We start from the raw sequence: 20,316 nt of genomic DNA on the forward strand, positions 1-20,316 counted from the left end.
TCTTGGCTTCCTACTTCGCAGCATTGTTATGATGCTGTTTGGATCACAGGACACAGTCAACGTACACGTTACACGCTAAGTACATGTTCTGAGGATACTATTGGAGATGGCAGCTTTTATTGCATTAATGGTCTTATTTCATTACAGTTCAGTGGAAAATCCTTTCCCATCCCACTGACTAACACACTCATACATAATATTCAATTAGATTCAACAGTCAAATGACCGTTAGTGCCTATTATGTGTCAGATACAGGGGACACAAAGGCAACAATGAGAGAACCCTTGTTCTCAGGAAGTTCACATTCAGTTGTAGCTACTGCACTTCCCTTCCCCTATTTTTCACCTTTCCTTTCCCTTGATCTTTACTTTTGCTGACCCAGCCAACATTCCCTTCCCTTCTTGGTCTTTCTCCTCTTCCTTCTTACCAGCCTTTCCTCTTTTTCTTTTATTTTTTTCTCCTTCCTTTTTTTCTTCTTTACTTTCCTAAAACGAGTAGCAGGAGAAACAGAAAGGCACATATTATAGTATTAAATTCTGATTGGAGGACCCATTGTACCCAGACCCGCTTGTCAATCAGGGTTGGGGAAGGCATAATCCGCTGGTCTGCAGCTTTTGTATTACCTGCTATTCATCATGTAGCAGGTTACCCCCATCTGTCTGTACCCATTACACATCATATACAGGCAATGGGGAGGAGCTGAGATGCAATGGCCCATTCCCTTTGCTGACCTGGATGTATCTGAATTTTCTTTATCTTATTATGAAAGTTATCAATAAAAGCTGGTTCTACCTTGAATCCCTTGCTGATCTCTGCTCATCAGTCCATCAACATGCTGTTACCTTGACATATTCTTAATAAACTTCTTTTAATTCTCTTTTTCCTAAGTTTTGTCTCATTAATCAAGGAGAGAACCTGAATAAAGAATATTCCTTTTAACAATAGCATTAAGGAAGCTACTTACACCCCCATCCCCCCCCACACACTTACACACACATTAAACCTTGTGTTCATTTAGTCAGCTTGTAAGCTATGAGCCTACTGAAGACAAGCCATATTAGTTGCACCATAGGATCTTAGAACCGGAAGGAGCCTTAGATATCAGCTAGTTCAATATTTTCATTTTAGAGTTGAGGAAACTGAGGCCCAGAGAGAGAAAAGACTTGGTTGAGGTGCTGCAGAACCAGAATTACCATTCAGGGTTCTTGACTCATTGTCAAGACATCTTTTTTCTGTGCCAGGGAATACATCAGTGTTATATACTGGGAGTTTAGTCGGTGTTCAATGAAGAAAAAATATTTTTGCACAATAAGATTGTAGATTTGTTTTTTTTTAACACACATACCTTAAGGCCAAATTGTATATTGCTGTTTAAGCATTTTTTAAATTGATATTTTAGTAGGCTATGGCACTAGTGGTAATTGGAAAAAAAAGTAGAAGATGTTGCTGTACATTTGAATTGTTCAGTATTTCTAATTTGACCAGAATTAGGTGGCTTGTAAAATTAATAATGGGAAAAAGATTATTTCCCTTCTAGATGAATTATGACAGTTTCCTCATCCAGAATAAGAGGATAATAATCCATGCATTGCTTGACTTGTTGGGTTGTTTTGGAAAAGTTCTTTGTGAACCTTTAAATATTATTTAATTATGAATTATTGTCATAAAAAAATAAAAATATGAAGAATATAGAGCATAGAACCTCATGGCCAAAGGCTTATCAATAGTTTGTATGATATCAGCTGAAGATTTGTGGCCATTTCCTTCTAAGCAGACAATGATGCCTCAAAAACAAAGCAATGTCAGCCCTGAGCTGGTTCAGCAGAAAGGGTAAAGATGGAATGGTTGGGGAAAAATACTCCATCTCTCCTGCCTTGGTTACAAAACACCAGGGATAGGAAGACGGGGGAAATATGCTGGGAGCAGAAAGTAGTTTGACTATGAGAATAAATATTCCCATTAATATAAGCCATAGCTATTTTGATGTTTCTTTATCAATCATTTCTATGTGGAACTAATCTCTCTGAAAACTGACCTTGCATCACCAGCTATCTGGTGTCCTTCTCTTCCAGGATGCTCCATTAACATCTCAAACTCAATATGCCCCACCATGGAACTCATCATCTTCCCAATTAAACTCATCCTTCTTGTAAAGTTCCCTGTTTCTGTTGAGAGCCCTTATCATCCTCCCAGTGACCCAAATTTATAACCTCAGAGTCATCTTTGATTCTTTCAATCATCTCCATATCCAACTAGTTGCTATGACTATTGGAATTTAATAAAAGTGTGAACTAAGACAAATCTTTGTGCAAGATGACATTTATTAAAGGGGGCATTCTGCCTGCCAATAAATGGGACAGTGGTTTGCCTCCATTAATGCAAAAGACTCCAAGCAAAAGGACAGCTTTTCATGTATAGACTTTGGAGAGTATAGAACAAAGAACAGACCATGGTAGATGGCATGGAATTTGGGGCAACATGGTTCCTACAGAGCTGAGGCTCAGGAAACATGATTGGTTGGAAGTTTGGTAATGGGGGCTAGCAATGACCCCCTTCTTCTTTCACAAGACTAAGAAGTGTTCAAGGTTTGAGTCCAGGTGCAAAGGATAGCTTAGTGGAGAAGGTAGCAGACTGGTTCCCTTGCTTTCACACACAGTCCCAAAAGTTAGCAGAATTTCTTGAGACAAGCCCATTATAGACCCCTGAGCTATGAGCTAAGTTCAGAGACAAAGAACCATGACTTAAACAATTACAGGACAAACACAGTTACCGCACAAAATCAATTATTTTTAAAAGGATCGATAAGAATATGGTACAGGATTGTTGATAATCTTTTCTTTGTCAAGTTGGGTTGATTCTACTTCCATAATCTTTCTGGTATTACTCTCTTTCTCTCTATTTATTCAGCTGACAGGCTAGCTCGGGTCCTAACTAGTTCCTTTGATTCCAGTCTCTACTTTCTCCTATCCATCTTTCATACTGTTGCAGTAATACTCGTCCTAAGGCACGGATCTGGTCATGTTACTCTCTGCTCAAAAGCCTTCAGTGTTTCCCCTATCTCCTCTAAAGAGAGTTTGACATTTAAAGTAACATACAATGTAGTTCTTACTTGCTTTTCCAGACTTTCACTGTTTTCTTCACATATTCTACATTTCAGTCAAACTGTTGTTTCCTAAACTTGACATGCTTCATCCCATTTCCCTGCATTCCTCCACGTTGTCCTCCATAGCTAGAATGCACTGCGTACTCGTCTTGCCTCTTTACAGCCTGATTTTCCTCTAAGGCATCATTTTCTCTGTGATCCCTCCTCTGATTTGCCCAGTCATTAAGACTTTCTCACTTTTATTTTCCCAGGAGAATCTAAGCTCCTTTAGGGCACATACAATTTTGTTTTCATTTTAGTCTCACTAGTATCTAGCAATGTACCTGGCATATGGAAAATGCTTAATACAATTACAGATTTAGAACTGGAAGAAACCTTAGATACTATCCATTCTGACTCCCACTTGAATAATGATTGATGGTGATGATGATAGCTACCATTTGTATGAATGCTTTAAGGCTGCAAAGTGTTTACATGTATTAGCTTAGGAATGAGACTATGTGACTTGCCCAAAATCACACAGGTAGGAATTGAACCCATCTCCTGCGACTCTTAGCCCAGCTTTCTTTTTACTATACTAGACTTAAAATGGATCATTGTGAAAAAGCAGGCAGAGACCTTGTACTTATACCCTCTGCCTCTGGTACCTCTTTTCTATCTGTGAACAGTGCCCTTTATTCTCTCCTTAGGTATAATTTAAAGTGTTTCAGAATTTTTTAGATTCACTTGAAAAGTGCAATGTGACTTCTCTGTTTCAAGGGATAATCCCCTTTGAGTAAGACTGAAAGTCCTTTAGGTAAAAAGGAATGACAAACCCCACATCTCTAGGTACAAACTGAACTTTGTAAAGAATCCAAAACAATGTGCACATAAGCAATGAAATTTGTGTATGGCTATTTGACTTGCTATTCAGTCATGTCTAACTCTTTGTGACCACATTTGGGGTTTTCTTGGCAAAAGTACTGTATTGGTTCGCCATTTCCTTTTCCATCTCATTTTAAAGATAAGGAAACTGAGGCAAACAGGGTTAAGTGACTTGTCCAGGGTCACACAGAAGCCAAATATTAACTCAGGAAGAAGAGTCATCTTGACTCCAGGTCTAGTGCTCTCCACTATACCACCTAGCTGCCTGATTGCTTGACCACTGAGATTAAAAGGGATTTATTTCTTGATGTTGGACTATTTTGGTTATAGTCAGTCAATCAACAAGCATTTATTAAGCACTTAATTTGTGCCAGTCACTGTACTGGCACTACAAATACAGTAGCAGAAATAAACACAGTTGTGCCCTCAAGGAAACAACATTCCCATGGGGGAAGATAACACATAAAAGGAAGCCACAAAAGGGTGGTGGGAGGGAGACATGAAGGAAGTGACATGATAGAGAAAGAGAGGGATGAGACATGACTGGCTTAAATAGAGGTTCTGGCAAGTCATCAAATCAGAGGGAAAGGCCACAAAGCATCCCATGTGTGAATTCCAGAGCTTCCGAAGAGTGGCTGGGAGTGTTGGTGCATACATGTTTCGGGAACAGTAGACATATGAAAGAATAATAATTATGTTTTCTCTTGATTTTTCTTCTTTCACAGTTTCGTTTCTGATCCTAATGTGAACCATGCTTTCCGTACATCCCAACTGACATCAGGCCTGGACCAGATTGTGTTCCACGATCCGTCTACATCTTCTCACCTGCCACAGGTCAACAGAAGATGGAAAACTCCAGCAGGGATAGGACATCCTTAGTGAAAGGCGCTAAGGACATTGCCAAGGAGGTGAAGAAACAAACCGTGAAAAAGGTGAATCAAGCAGTGGACCGGGCCCAGGATGGCTACACCCAGAGGTCTTATAGCCGGTTCCAAGATGAAGAAGATGATGATGATTATTACCCAGCAGGAGAAACCTATGATGGGGAAGCCAACGATGATGAAGGGTCAAGTGAAGCAACAGAAGGCCATGATGAAGATGATGAAATTTATGAAGGCGAATATCAGGGCATTCCCAACCTAAACCAAGGGAAAGACAGCATCGTGTCTATAGGGCAGCCCAAAGGTGAGGAGTACAAGGACCGAACTGAATTGGAATCTGAAAGAAAAGCTGATGAGGAAGAATTAGCCCAGCAGTATGAGCTAATCATTCAAGAATGCGGCCATGGACGTTTTCAGTGGGCCCTTTTCTTTGTCCTGGGGATGGCGCTCATGGCGGATGGCGTAGAAGTCTTTGTGGTGGGCTTTGTACTGCCAAGTGCTGAGACAGACATGTGCATACCAAATTCTAGATCTGGATGGCTAGGTGAGATGAAGCTATATTTAAAGTTGTTTCAGTGACCATGGTTATTAATCTAGTGACACTATTTTAATTGAATCCTTCTATCTGCATGTGTGTGCATGCACGTATGTGTACATACACGTATGCGTGTGTAGACACATATGTATGTGTGTGTATATACACCGATATGTGTTTTTATAGATATATACACATGCATGTGTATACATATGTATATATGCACATGTATGTATATGTATGCACATACTACATATATATGTGGAATGTGCATTTAAAGTGGGCATACTTTAAGTGGGATATATGAAATTTTTAAAAAATATTTTTATAGCTACCTTTCAATATGCTTGGTTTCCTTTGGGATCCCAGAGGGTTTTAAAAAACAAAATATATTTTAAAACATTATTAAGAACATTATTCCGAGGAGTGGTCTAAGGCAGAGGTATGCTAATACATATTTAACAACCAGATTTCTGCCCCCAAAATGTACGCGGGACACACTTTTATATTTAATTTGCATCATTAACATTTTCTCCATCACTTTCTTAAGTCTAGATGATTAACCAAACAATTCAACAAATCTTGATTTGTAGCGTTTGCTTACATGGAAAATTAGCAATCATCTTTGAGCTGTAAAGACTGTTCTGTGTGTGCATACCACTGTGATAGACTTCACTCTGCTAAGGAAAAGCTCTGTGAAATAAAAAAGGTTAAGAACCCCTCGTTTTGAGGAACATATTTTTATATATACTATTATAATACTTGGATTTTTTTTTTTACCAACTATGAGAGGGCATAATTCCTGTATGAAAATAATATGGTAGCATATTTTTTCTTCCAGAAAGGCGAATAATTACAAAGCAGTTGAGTCAAACTATATTTAATTTGCATGTTAGAATAAGAAAAATGGTTAAATCTCTCTAGGACTCTGCAACTTTCAGCTTCGCTATATGAATATATGGTTTTCTCCCCCCTCATAATCTCTTATTTCTTTAGTTTAAATAAAATTCTCTTGAAGATTCCACTTTTGCTCGTCAGTAGGTGTTATAGGGCATACCTTACTTAGGTCAACCTGGGAATTCAGGTTTAAGATTTGAATAAAATATTAAATTAATTAAAATTTTATTAAATTTTAAATTAATTAAAATCTGTAGGTCATCTAATAATTTAAAAAAAGGAGATTTACTTACTCATGTCATAAAAAGATTAGTTAGTCAATAAACTTTTACCAGGAGCCTATCACAAGGCAAGCACTGTTCTAAGTGCTGGGAATACAAAGAAGGGGAGAAGTCCCTGCTCTCAAGGCTCTCACAGTCTAATGGGGAAGCAACATGCAGACTATAATGTGCGAATAAGCTCCATGCAGGACAAATTTGAAAAAATTCTGGAGAGGAGAGACACTAGAATTGAAAGTGTTTGGGAAAGACTTCATGTGGAAGGAAAGAATCTAGCTGGGCCTTGAATGAAACTAGAGACCTCAGAGATGGAGATGAGGAGGAGAAGCACCCCAAGCATGGGGGACAGCCAGAGAAAATGCCTGGAGTGGGGAGATGTGGTTGCTCGCAAGGAGGATGTTGTCACAGGATCACAGTGTATGAAAGGTGTAGAAAGGGTAAGGTGGAAGAGGATTGGAAAGGTTGGGTAGGGGACAGGTTATGAAGGGCTTTGAATGTTCTACAGAGGATTTTGTATTTCATCCTGGAGGTAATAGGATGTCATTAGATGGCATCGTAATGTCATGTCTAATAGTCATTAGAGTTTATCAAGTAGCGGAGGTGACATGATCAGATCTGCCCTTTAGGAAGATCGCTTTGATAGCTGTGTGGATGATGGACTGGAGTGGGGAGATACTTGTGCCCGGAAGACCCACCAGCAGGCTATCGTGACAGGGTAGGCATGGGGTGATGAGAGCCTGCACCAAGGTAATAGTAGTGTTGGAAGAGGGAAGGGAGAAGTATATGAGAAATATTGCAAAGATAAAATCAATAGGTCTTGGCAACAGATTGGGTACTCAGCAAAGACAAAGCACCTGTTCCAATAGAGGTGCCCTCCTCATCTCCCTATAGAAATTAGTCTGGTCAGTGGGAAAGGATGTGATGATCCTCATGCCAAGTCTGAGGGTCACTGACTTCTCTGGGGCTGGCCACTTTTATACCCTTTGTCAACAAGAAAGCAGAGCAGGTTAAAGCAATGGCTTTACATTGAATGGCTGTTACATTATTAGTCTGGTCAAGACAGGGCTACCCAGTCTCTTTAAAAAGTGTGTTTTTAGAAAAGTTCTTAAAGGCCATGTATGGAAAAATGTTAATCCTGTAGATAAACAATGTATTTGTGGTTCTTGGGTGTTATGCTTTATTACAGGCATATGTGCATATACATACATACAAACATTATATTAGGAGAGTTCATTGAGCCATCTTTGGAATGTATAACACGGTGAGCCTTTGGGGGGGGGGGCTTTGATTAGATTTTCTCACACAGGGCAATAACCCTTTGCACCTTCTAAAATATGGGTTTCACTGAGGGGGCTTCCCCTGAGATTTATTGCCTGGTTCACACTGTTAAGAGGAACCATTCCTTTGTGCTGTCTTGTAAGGGTACATGACAAGCTCTTTTCCCTTTTGCTCTTTCACCTTTTGGCTCAGTCAAGATCAGACTGCAGGCCTAGGGAGTTCACCTCCAGAAGCCTTTAATGACTGTTTGGAACAAGGCATATGGGAGCCACATGGAAAGGGGAGCCATGTGGTTGCGTGCACCAAAGATGGTAAACTTTTGGCCATAGAGAAGGCAGTAACCAAGATTGCATCCAAGAGGATGCAGGGCACCTGGGGCCAAACCTGAAGGATGTAAGAAGTGGCACATCTTCTCTCAACTCTGGAAGTTATGGAGAAGGGAGCAACACGTTCTGAATGGTGAGAGCTCCCAAACTCCTGCTTCTGGAGGAATGTTGGGAGTTCCTCCTCAGGCTTTCTGACAATCCTAAATTCAAGAGTTCCAGCAACTTCTATCAAACAAGGGGCAGCCAGTTTATGACTAGAACCTGATCCTAGAATTTAGCCTTCTAGCAAAAGAAGTCCATAATATTATTGCTATAGAGATGGATTGAGTCATCTAGTCCAGTCACCTCCTTTTACAAATAAGAGAACAGAGGCCAGAGAAGTAGAATGGCTCAAAACCACACAGGTAGAATGTGGCGGTCAAAATTCAGAGTCATGATCTGACTCCAAATTCAGCGCTCTTAACCCTACTAAGCCTGAGTATCACTGTATACACACAAATATTATCTACAGCAATTAATACGCACACACTCATACACACACATACACAAAATACATATACATGTTACTTAATGGAATACATATGTATATTATGTGAATCTGTATATTTAGTACTGTAGATAATATTCATGTATACATAATACTATAGATACAGTAGCATCTAGCTTTCCAAAAAAAGTATACATTTTGAAGTTTAATCTTCATTATTAATATTTTCTCCTTAACTTTCTTAATTCTAGATAATCAACCAAGCAATAAATCAAGCGTTAATTTTATGCATATATGTAGATATGTATGAGTTTGTGTGTATACAGCACTGTAGATAATATTTCTTGTTATAGAAGAGGGGATGAAGGCTCAGATAGATTAAATGACTTGCCAGGGTCGCAAAAGTAATAAATGTGTAATAAGTAAATAAATAATAGTAATCAATGGTAGGGGTAGAATCCAAATCCAAATCTTTCCGTCCTTTCAAAGTCCAGCGGTCTGTTCTATCGGCTCTAGTGTCTTTTTAATACATTCCTTCAAACTCATCTCTAAAATCTTTTTCTCTTTGGTGACAGTCTGTTCATTGCAAAGTTTTGGATAAAAACCTTTAACACAATTTAATAAAAAGACACATTTCACAGAATGTTTTAAGTGTAGAGAACCGAGACGACTTAGAATCTCATCTTAGCGGTTTAGCATTTTCAGACAAATTGTGGAATAAATACTTTCCACACTGCTAATGCTAGTGAATATATTGCAATGTATTAAATTCCAAATTCAGTATTAAAAGATGAACACACAAAAGGGAAGAGGAATCGAAGCTGAGCTCTGCTGCTGCTTCCTTATCTCCTTCACGCTGTACCAAAGCATGGCAACCCAGGAGGTTCTCTTATCAGCAGGTCCCACAAAACCTAATGATATTGCCCACCCCCAGGTGATATTCCAGAAGTGTAGATAACACTGCAGAACAATTGGTACAGAACATTTCCATCCATCCATAAATGTTGTTTGCTTTAGTCAAATAAATACATGTCCCCAGGAATGTGCAGTTTTGCTCCATGTTGTGAAAGTCCCTGATAGAAATACTTAAATTGCATCATAACGAGCCCTTCCAGACTTGCATTTCAATTATTCTTTCCATTGTCATTTCACTCATAATTGCATCCTAACTGAGTCTTTTTCAGACAGGCATTTAAATTGTTTTTCCATTTCCATTTCATCACATAATAGCTTTGTAATATAATTACCACACTGAGCCATTGCTATGGGACCAGGACTTGAAGGAAGAAAAAAGGCATGGCCTGCATTTAGATAATTTGGAAAATGGATTGCCAAAGCACTTTCCTTTTGAATTAGTTCATTCATTCATGGATTCAATCAATCAACAAACATTTATTGAGCACCAACTGTGGACAAAATACTGTGCTGGGTGTACTGTAAAATATATGGTTCCCTCGTCAACAGATCTTACAAAACCTAATGATATTATACCTCCCCAGGTGATATTCTAAAAACGTAAATAATATGGCAGAGCAGTTGCTAAGTCAAACCACACCCTTTCCTCTGGGGATTTATAATCTAGAAGGATTGGAGAAGTGGGTGGGAAGGTAATACATGCTAATAACTAGTACTGATAAATACATAGTAATAACAATAACTCTAAAAGAGATCCAAGCACAGTGGTGAGTGTGTATAAAGACACGCAGAGCAGCATAGTCTCAATGAAAAAGAATGTATCTTTGTCATTTTCTTTCTCTTAGGACGTGCTCTGAGACTCACTTTTAATAGGGAGGCCTGAGCTCTTTGGAGAAGTGTGTTAGTTAATGTTACTGTCCTGGACAGGACCCACTTTCTAACCCAGTGATTTTCTTTCCAGAAATCAAGTAAGAAGTTCAATTTCAGATGACCAATCCATCTCTTTATTTGCTTTTTTAAAGCCCAATTTATTTTGAAGTATCTTGAGACTAAATAGCAACATAATTGGAGAGGTCACAGACAAGCCTTCCAGAGCTGACTATCCAAAGTTTCAATACAGTCCATTGTGTTATTCCCTTTGAGATTTTCCTGGAAAATCAATTTTACATTCACACTTCCTTGTCGGGTGACCAATAGTCCAAAAGAACACAAGAAGAAAAAAAGATTTCAGAAAGATATACCACTTTCTCTAACCCTACTCGGTCTTAATTTTCATCATCTAATTATACAGTCTTCTATTTCCATTTTGCAGAAGGAATGGCCCCCAAAGTAGCCATGAAGGGACAGAGAACAGTTCGTTTGAGTAGAAGCAGAGCCCCTAAAGATAGCACATTTTATTGCTAGTGTTGAGTGGACAATGAGGGGGTGAAGGAAGGGACATAAAACAAGAAACTAGACAGATTTCTGTGTGTTCCTGGGGGCTAAACTAGTAACCATAGGGGAGAGTTGAAAAGAAGCAAATTTAGCCTTGATGTAAGAAAAGACTTCTTCCTGATCAACTAAAACTACTTTAAAAAACGAGAAATAGGCTGCGTCAGGAACTAGGGGGTCCCCACTACAGGATATGTCTAAACATAGTTTGTATGACAACTTGTCAGGTGCATTGGACAAAAGATTCTTTTGGACTAAATAGCCATAAGTTGGCTTCCAACTTCGGAATTCCATTATTCAGCAAAATGTTCTCCTGAGACGGCCCTTCTTAGAGCTGCTTCACCCCACCCACGCGCCAATGTAGATCATAAAGCGCGTGGTCCCAGAGACAGTCTGCATCTGAGCCTGCGTTCACGGTTGCCTTATTTTGCCAGAGTTCATTCTCAGTAGGTTAGTCGTTAGGTGACGAATTCTCATGAAACAGAAAAAGTGCAATACGATCCTTGGCTCTTCGTGGCCTTCTTTTTCCTTAGTTACCTTGGTGGAGTGATTGAAAACGATTGAAAAGGAGCACGAAGTGATGAGATTCAGAAGACCATTTATTACCATTCATGTAGCTTTTGGTCATTTGTACGTGATACCTTTATCCATGACAAACAAGTTACCTGATGTTAGAGCTGGCATTCTTAACTTGTGGTCCCTGGACACTTCAAGATGTTCTATGGATAAATTTCAAAGGATCCATGAATGTGGATGTGGAAAAATATATATATATATACACACACACACACGTACATGCATACACACACACACACACACATATATATATCTTTATTTTAACTTAACTCTGATTGAAATTTAGCAATTGCTCCAATTATTTAAAAACAGGATTCTGAGAATGGGCTCATAGGCTTCCACATATTGGCAAGGTAAGGTCCTTGACCAACAAAAGGGTTAGAAGGCCTGTATTAGGGAAAAACGGAGCTATAGCAAAATTAACATCTTTACTCTAAATGAAACCAGGAGTCTTAAGAAAGTTTACACTTAATGTCAGGATGTCATACTTTAGAGCAGAAGTGTCATACTCAAAGATCCTGGGCCTCGTGAAGTGGTAAAACTCCCTAGTGTGGTCCAACCCAAGCTAAAATGTAATTAGGAATTGTTTAGCAAAATAGATCAAAATATAGTACAACATAGACAATGTTAATTTGTGGTTTTCTAAGTCAGTATGAGGCGACAAGGATCATTTCTATCTGGGTTTTTCATCTCTGCCAATAAACAAATAAAATCAGCTGAATAAATTGCATAATAAAATAAAAAATGTTGAATAAGAAACAAATAAAGGAGTTAGTAGGTTTTGTTCCTTTGTACACCCAATGATCACGATTTATGGTACACTGAGTGATGTTGGCAGATGAATGTCAGTGCTCTTATTAACCCTATTTTGTAGATTAAGAAACTGAGGTAAATTGAGATGATTTACCCAGGGTCATAGAGCTAATAAGTATCTGAACTCATATCCTTCCTGATTTCAAGCCTAGAACTCTGTCTCCTGTGCCATCTAGCATTAAGGCGTTTAGAGCCTGATTACATAGTCAACTTAGATAACACAGGTTAAAAAAATCAGTTTTAGGAAACCTATCCCTGCTTTTCTTTATGTTTTTGTTGACTGACTTAATCTGCTTTGCCATCAGTGTGTGTGTGTGTGTGTGTGTGTGTGTGTGTGTGTGTGTGTGTGTGTGTGTCTTAGTCATCTGAGTAGGTCTTGGGATCTAGTTTCCTGATAATCCATGACTTTGAGGAGCAGCTTGCCTGTGAGGAAAGACGTGTCCAGAGATTTATTGCTAAATTGTGGGCAGAAATAAACACAGTGAATGTAAGACAGCTTTACCAAAGAATCCATTCGCACATGGACACCTTCTATCAGCCTGACGCGTTGTCACCACCCTGAGTGGTGGTCATGATTGCCACAGATTTGATAAATCTGATCCCATCAGTCACTTGGAAGTTCACTATTGGGCCTGTAGGTCAAATTTGGAACTTTTCTCCATCCAGCAAACTTTTGTGAAATATCTGCTACATGTATCAGACCACCAGGTGACTTGGTGGAAAGACCACTGAACCTAGAATCAAATCCAACTTCAGACACTTACTAGTTGTATGACCCTAGACAAGTCACTTAACCTGTTTGCCTTAGTTCTCTGGTCTGCAAAATGAGAATAATAACCCTTCCCTCCCATGGTTGTTGTGAGGACAAAAGTAGATAAGTATGTTATTTGTAATATTTAGCCCAGTGCCTGGCATGTAGTAAGCACCATAAAAATGATACTTATTATTGTTATATACTGTATATGATGTCTAGGGCAGCTAGGTAGTACAGGGGATAGAATACTGGTCCTAGAGTCAGGAAGACTCATCTTCCTCAGTTCAAATCTGGCTTCAGACACTTATCAGCTGTGTGACCCTGAGTAAGTCACTTAACCCTGTTTGCCTCAGGTTCCTCATCTCTAAGATGAACTGGAGAAGGAAATGGTAAACCACTCCAGTATTGGACCCAAATAGGATCATGAAAAGTCCGACGTGACTGAAAATAACTGAACCACAAGAATGATTCCTAGATGAATTCAAAGGTACTTATCTTAAAGGAAAATCAAACATTTTTAGAACAGAAAGAATCTAACCTCCTCATTTTTATGGATGCGGCTGCTGAGGCCCAGGTAGAGTACTTAAGTAACTTGCCCAAATCACAACTAGCTGGATCAGATGGGATTTCCTACCTCCCAGTTCGGTCCTTGCTCCACCATATTGCATTAGCTCTCCATTTATAGTCCAGTAAAAGAAATAAGGAACATGAACTGTTTGCAGTGTATTATAGTGAAAAAAATGAATTTAGAATTTTAAGATGGGGGTTAAAACTTTGGCTTTATATGACTCAGAGAAAGTCATCTCATCCTTATGGACCTCAGGTTCCTAGTCTGGAAAACAAGGGGATTGGACCAGGTGACCTCATAAATGTGAATTACTAGACAAAGTCATAGGTGATCAATGCTATAAGTGAGAGTCAGATGAGAGCTGTAGGAATGAAGAGATGGAGAAATAAGTTGTGGCAGGAGAAACCTCTAATAATTTTCATCTGTACTTTCCAACCCCCATTTCTTGTAGAGGTAATTTTAATATATTCCAGGCAGCAAATCTATGGGATGAATTTGTATGACTGGAGACTCAGATTGAGGGAAAGTGATTAAGAATCCCTGGGCTGGGAATGAAATGTTGTATAACTTGCTTTCTATTGTATGCCTGATAAATTCTCCAGGGGATCTTGAGAAACAGCCTGGTTGCTACTCACATTTGGTCATCAATTACTTGAATGCCCTGTGAATGTGCTATGTAAAAAAGTAGGAGGACATTCCTCTTTCTCTCTTTCTCTGGTAAGTATTTATGTCACCTTGACCTTCAGCAAAAGTAGAAAATTGGGGGTGTGCCCAAGAGTTGTTCAAAGCCAGGAGCTATTCTCCCTAGTAATCACTGTCCCAGAAACCAAGGGCATGTAGCAGAAGGGACCACAGTTACCATATTTCATAGGTCATCCTCATTAGATTTGGAACAAGAAGGGACCTCAGAGACTATCTCATCTAACTCCTTTATTTTATAAAGGCAGAAGCTTGAAAAAGTGAGGTGACTTGCCCAAGGTCATATAGTTATTAAGGAACCAAGGAATAAAGCCATGATTCAAACCTAGTCTTCCGACTCCAAATACAGATGTCTTTGACTCCTCCATCCTGCTTCTCATAACATTAAGTGACTGCTTCAGTCACCAAACACAGTTCTAATCCTGAAGATCAATAGGCTGAAAGCCTCCAGAGACACATGGACTTTATGAACTCCCATTAGAATGGAAGGTCCTTGAGGACAGGAATTGCTTCTGCTTATACTTGGGATGTTCCAAAAGTTTTAAGCTATGAAAGCTTAATTATTATGCTTCGTTATTGAATTTTAATAGAGTAAAACTACACTAAGACTTTTGGAACCCTCTGAACACATACACACATGCATACACATGTGTGTATACATATGTATTTACATACATACATATACATGTACACATATTTTAAGCACTCATCACCATAAGTTTGAGATGCATTCTTCTCCAGAGGCACTTGATCAATTTGCTTTTTGTGAAGGATTGTGTTTTGTTGCAAAGGCTGACCCTGAAGTTTTAAGAGAAGCCAGAGTAGACATCACGGTTATCCAAGATGATTGACCCAAAGATGAGTTTTGATAAAATAAAATAGATATCAAAGGAACCCTGCATCTAAGGCCTTGAATGGGGCTTGGACATAAAAAATAGTTTGGAAGAGAAAGACTATAAAAACAGGGATATCAGCGAAGGGTGGTGTTTTAAAGAAGACAGAAATAGTGGAAGAGTGTGAAGTAGCTAAGAAATTAGATGAACAGATTATGCCAGCTTTACATCTCAAAGATGGTTTATGGTTCAGCCATTTTTCAGTCATGTCCAACTCTTCATGACCCCATTTTAGATTTTCTTGGTACTTCCCAAAGTGATTTGCCATTTATTTCTCCAGCTCATTTTATGTATGAGGAAACTAAGGCAAATAGGATTGAATAACTTGATCAGGGTTGCACAGCTAGTAAGTGCCTGAGGCCAGATTTGAACTTGGGAAGATGAGTCTTCCTGACTCTGGGCCTGGGGCTCTATCCATTGTGCCACCTAGATGCTTAAAGACGATAGAGACCTTATAATTACACAATACTTTCTTTGGGAGATAATTGTATGGCCTAGGCAAAGATGGGCATCTATGATAAAATTAAAGGATAACTTCAGAAATGCAAAGACATTATAATGAATCATCACAAGTCTCTATTGTATTGATCTGAATTTCTGAAGATATATCCTCTGAGGCTGCAAATTAAGATGAGATGGAAAAGGCCAACTCTGACATTTGAAACTACAACAGTCATTCTTCTACAAGCATCAAATAGAAACATTTCACTAAGACATCATTTTTGAAATATTACTTAATTAGTCTTTTGAGTAATACATCTCATTTTATATTTTAAAATGCTAGCTGATCTGGGGCAATTTATTTGTTGACACTTTGCATATCAAGTTGATGGATCTGTGAACTCCTTAAGGTTGATGCTCCACCCTCCTCTAGTATTACATATTGAAGTCTCTTCATGCAACGTTATTTCTTAGCATTTTGTGCAGATGAAAGAAATTTAGTTAAGTAGGTAGGTGGTGCAGTGGGAGCTTTAGGCTTGGAGTTAGGAAGACCTGAATTCAAATGTAGCCTCAGACACTTATTAGCTCTGTGGCTGTTGACAAGTCAGGTAAACTCTGTTTGCTTCAATTTCCTCAGCTGTAAAATGAGGAGAATAATAGCACTTAGAGATCTCTCAGGTGAGGATCAAATGAGATGTTTGTAAAGCGCTTAGTACAGTGCTGGCATGTGCTTGTTTCTTTCCTTTCTTAGCAAATTTAAGCAATGAAAATCTAGAACTAGAGAAAATTAATTGGGGAGAAGGCTGTGCATTACTTAATCCATAAATAGATATTTATTAAGTTTCTGCTATGTGCCAGGCACTGTGCTAAAGCTCTATGGATACAAAAAGAGGCAAAAGACAGCCCCTGCCTTCAAGGAGCTTACGATCTATTGGGGGTGACAACATACAAACAAAAGTATACAAAGCAAGCTGCATGTAGGGTAAATAGGAAATAATTAAATAATTAATCATTAACAGAGGGAAGGTACTGGTGTTAAGAGGTGTTGGGAAAAGTTTCCTGTAAAAGGTGAGATTTGAGTTGGGACTTAAAGGAATCCAGAGATGGCAGTAGACAGAGCAGAGAAGGAGGACATTTTAGGCATAGAGAACAGTCAGAGAAGATGCCTGGAGCTGAGAGATGGAGTGTTTTGTTTGTGGAACAGCCAGGAGACAATCTTGTGTCACAGGATTGAAGAGTACCTATTGGTGAGTAAGGCAGAAGAAAACTGGTCAAGTAGGAGGGGGCTAGATTATGAAAGACTTTGAATGCCAAACCTCTAGAGATTTTGTATTTGATCCTGAGGGTGATGGGGAGTCAATGGAGTTTGTTGAGTAAGAGAGTAATATGGTTGAATTTGCACTTTAGGAAAATCCCTTTGGTGACTAAAAGGAGGGTGGATTGGAGTGCCTTAAGCAAACCCACCAGTAGATTATTTTGATAGTCTAGGAATAAGGTGATGAGGGCCTACGCTAAAATGGTAGCAGTGTCAGAGGAGAGAAGGAGACATACTTGAGAGAGGTTGCAAAGGTGAAATCAACAGGTATTGACAAGATTGGATATGGGGACTGGGGTATAAGAGGTACTGAAAAGTCCAAGAAAACTCCTGGATCATAAGCCCGAGGGACGGGGAGGATGGTTTGTCCTCTATAGTAATAGGGAAGGGAGAAAGGAGAGAGTTTAGGGGAAAAGATAAATGAGTTCTATTTTGGACATAATGAGTTCAAGGTGACTACTAGACATCCAGTTTGAGTTGTCTGAAAGGCAGTTAGAGATGTGAGAGGTGAGATCAGCAGCTTTGGGATCAGCATAGGTAGATTTGAGAATTATCAGCATAGAGGTGGTAATTAAAACCATGGGAGCTGATGAGACCACCAAGTGAAATAGTATGAAGGGAGAAGAGAAGAGGAGCCAGGGCAGAACTCTGAAAGACACCTATATCTAGAGGGTGTGATCTGGAGGAGGATCCAGCAAAGGAAACCAAGAAGGTGTGGTTGGACAGATAGTAAGAGAACCAGGAGAGCCTTGCACCCTGAAAACCTAGAAAGAGAAGAGTATCAAGGACGAGAAAGTGATAACAGAGTGAAAGGCTAAAGAGACATTGAAGAGAATGAGGACTGATAAAAGGGCATTAGGTTTGGCAACTAAAAGATCATTAACAACTTTGGAGAGGGAGCTTCAATGGTTTTAGGTCAGAAAGCTGATTGTTAAGGGTTAAGAAGAGAGAAAATGGAGGCACTTATTGTTGATGGCCTTTACAAGGAGTTTAGTTCAATGAGCAAAAGAGATATAGGATGACAGTGGGGATGGAAGGCCAAATGAGAGATTTTTATCAGAATGGAAAAGGCATGGGTATGTTTGTAGGTAGTAGGGAAGGAGTCAAGTAGAGAGGGAGAGATTGAAAATGAATGAAAGAATGGGGATGACAGAGGGGCAATCTGTTAGAATAGAGGGATGGAATGGCATCACTTGAAGAAGTAGAAGAGTTAGCCTTGGTGAGGAGGAAGGCCACTTTTTCAAGTGAGACAGGGCAAAGGAGGAGAGGGACAGAAGACATCTGAGTGAAAGGAGATGAGAAAGGAGGGCAAAGAGGGAGCTCACAGTTGTTTTTTCAGTAAAATATGAGGCAGAGTCCTCAGCTGAGAGAGGAATGGAAGGTCTGAGGAAGAATGAGAAGATTTAGAAGAGTCACTGTAGAGAATGGGATAGTGAGTGAATAAGGAGGTACAGTAGGATTGCCTAGCAGCAATGAGAGACCCAGTTGAGGTCATGTAACATAAATTTGTCATGGACCCAGGCATAATGGTTGCCTGATCCCACTTTACAAATGAATTCACAGTGGCATTTACTTTAAGCAGCAAACTCTACTAATTCATTTAAAGTACAATTAAAAGTCAACTAAGTGGTAGATTAGGTAGAGTGCTGGACTTGAAGTCAAAAAGTTGAATTTAAATCCTGCTTTATGTACTTCTTAGCAGCATGAACCTAGGCAAGATATCTTACTTCCCTCAACTATAATTATCTGCAAAATGGGGATAATAGCACCTACAAGGTTAGTGTGAGAATCAAATAAAATGATGTAAACCATTTTGCAAGCTTTAAAATTTAATACACACGCACATGTACTAGCTATTATTATTATTCAATCCTTTTTCAAAAACAATTAGTTTACCTATAACTTCATGGGAATATACCTATTATATAAAATTAGCTACAACAACATTTTATATAAAAACAAATAAATATATTCACTAATTTGGACTAACTCAAATGAAGACTAATTTGAATGATAGACCCTTTCATATGATTAATAAAAAAATAACCAATATTTATATAGCACTTACCATGTGCCACGCATTATGTTAAGCACTTTACAACTATTATCTTACTTTATCCTCACAACAACCCTGGGAAATAGGTACTATTACTACCGCTCTTTTTTACTGAAGAGGAAATTGAGGCAAAGAAGGGTTAAGTGAGTTACCTAAGGTCACACAGCTAGTAAGTATCTGAGGCCAGATTCGAACTTAGGTCTTCTGACTCCAGGCCTGACCCTCTATCCACTGCATCACCTAATTGCTCCTGATCAAAAAGGTTTAAAATTTAAAAGGATGCAGAAGGAGAAAAGACTGCTTGTGTATATTCCCTAAGTTAGATACTCTTTAGAATAGCCATAAAGAAAAATGGTAATAGCAGCTAAGATACCTAAAAATTCAAAGCAAGCAAAAATTCAAGAAAGGAGTAGTAAAATTACGGCCTCCAATGCCTTTGTAAAATTATCCAAAGTTTAAACAGTAAGCAAGAGGGACTTGAGGTCCTAATGCAAGGAAGCAAATTTGACCTTATTGGTATTACTGGGAATTAGTGAGGCTAAAAGCCATGACTGGGCCATTGTTCTTCTTCTTTATATTTTATTCAAAATAAACAGGATAGGTAAAAAGTGGCTGGAGGTTGTATTAAGGTGTATTAAGAAGGCTATGAAGAAGGTATATGAGGAAAACCTGAAACCAGAGGGGTAAAGCATATTTGGGTGAAGAGGAATAATGAGGGAGAGACAGAAGTGAGTTATCTTTGGAGTATTCTACAGACCACCTGGACAGCAGGAAAATGTAGATCTAGAATTTAGGAAACTGTTGAAAAAACTGCACAGAAGTGATGGGGGACCCCAGTCATCTTCTTGAGCTCTTTGTCTCTGCCAAAGGAAGAACAGCTGACAAACTCTTGATTTGTCTTAGTGATCATTTTTTCCTTCAAAAGGTGGGGAAACCAATAAGGAAGAATTCTATTCTGAATCTGTTTCTCATTAATAGGAAAGAAATGCCTGCCAGTAGAGAAATTATAGTCCAACTGAACAAGGATTAGGGGGTTGAACTAGGATGTAGACACATGAGCAGAGAGAAGGGAACAGATGTGACATTATGAGCTATATCAGGTAACATTTCTTAACAATGAGACCTGTCCAGAAGTGGGAAGTAGTACTTAGGAGGTAGTGGGTTCTCTTTCATTAGAGTTCTTCAGACAGAGACTAGAAGATCATT

The 20,316-nt window shown here is 38.9% G+C and overlaps 1 protein-coding gene across 1 annotated transcript in view; it reads left to right on the top strand.

Moving 5' to 3' along the window:
* SV2C (synaptic vesicle glycoprotein 2C) overlaps positions 1-20,316 on the top strand; it is a 285,651-nt gene that overhangs the window by 60,004 nt on the left and 205,331 nt on the right. The window contains exon 2 of the mRNA XM_072606380.1: positions 4,693-5,392. Within this exon, the coding sequence (XP_072462481.1) occupies positions 4,813-5,392 (580 nt within the window). The 5' untranslated portion in view covers positions 4,693-4,812. The remainder of the gene's footprint in view (positions 1-4,692; positions 5,393-20,316) is intronic.

Source organism: Notamacropus eugenii, chromosome 4, assembly GCF_028372415.1.
Source record: "Notamacropus eugenii isolate mMacEug1 chromosome 4, mMacEug1.pri_v2, whole genome shotgun sequence".
Classification (NCBI taxonomy): Eukaryota; Metazoa; Chordata; class Mammalia; order Diprotodontia; family Macropodidae; genus Notamacropus; species Notamacropus eugenii.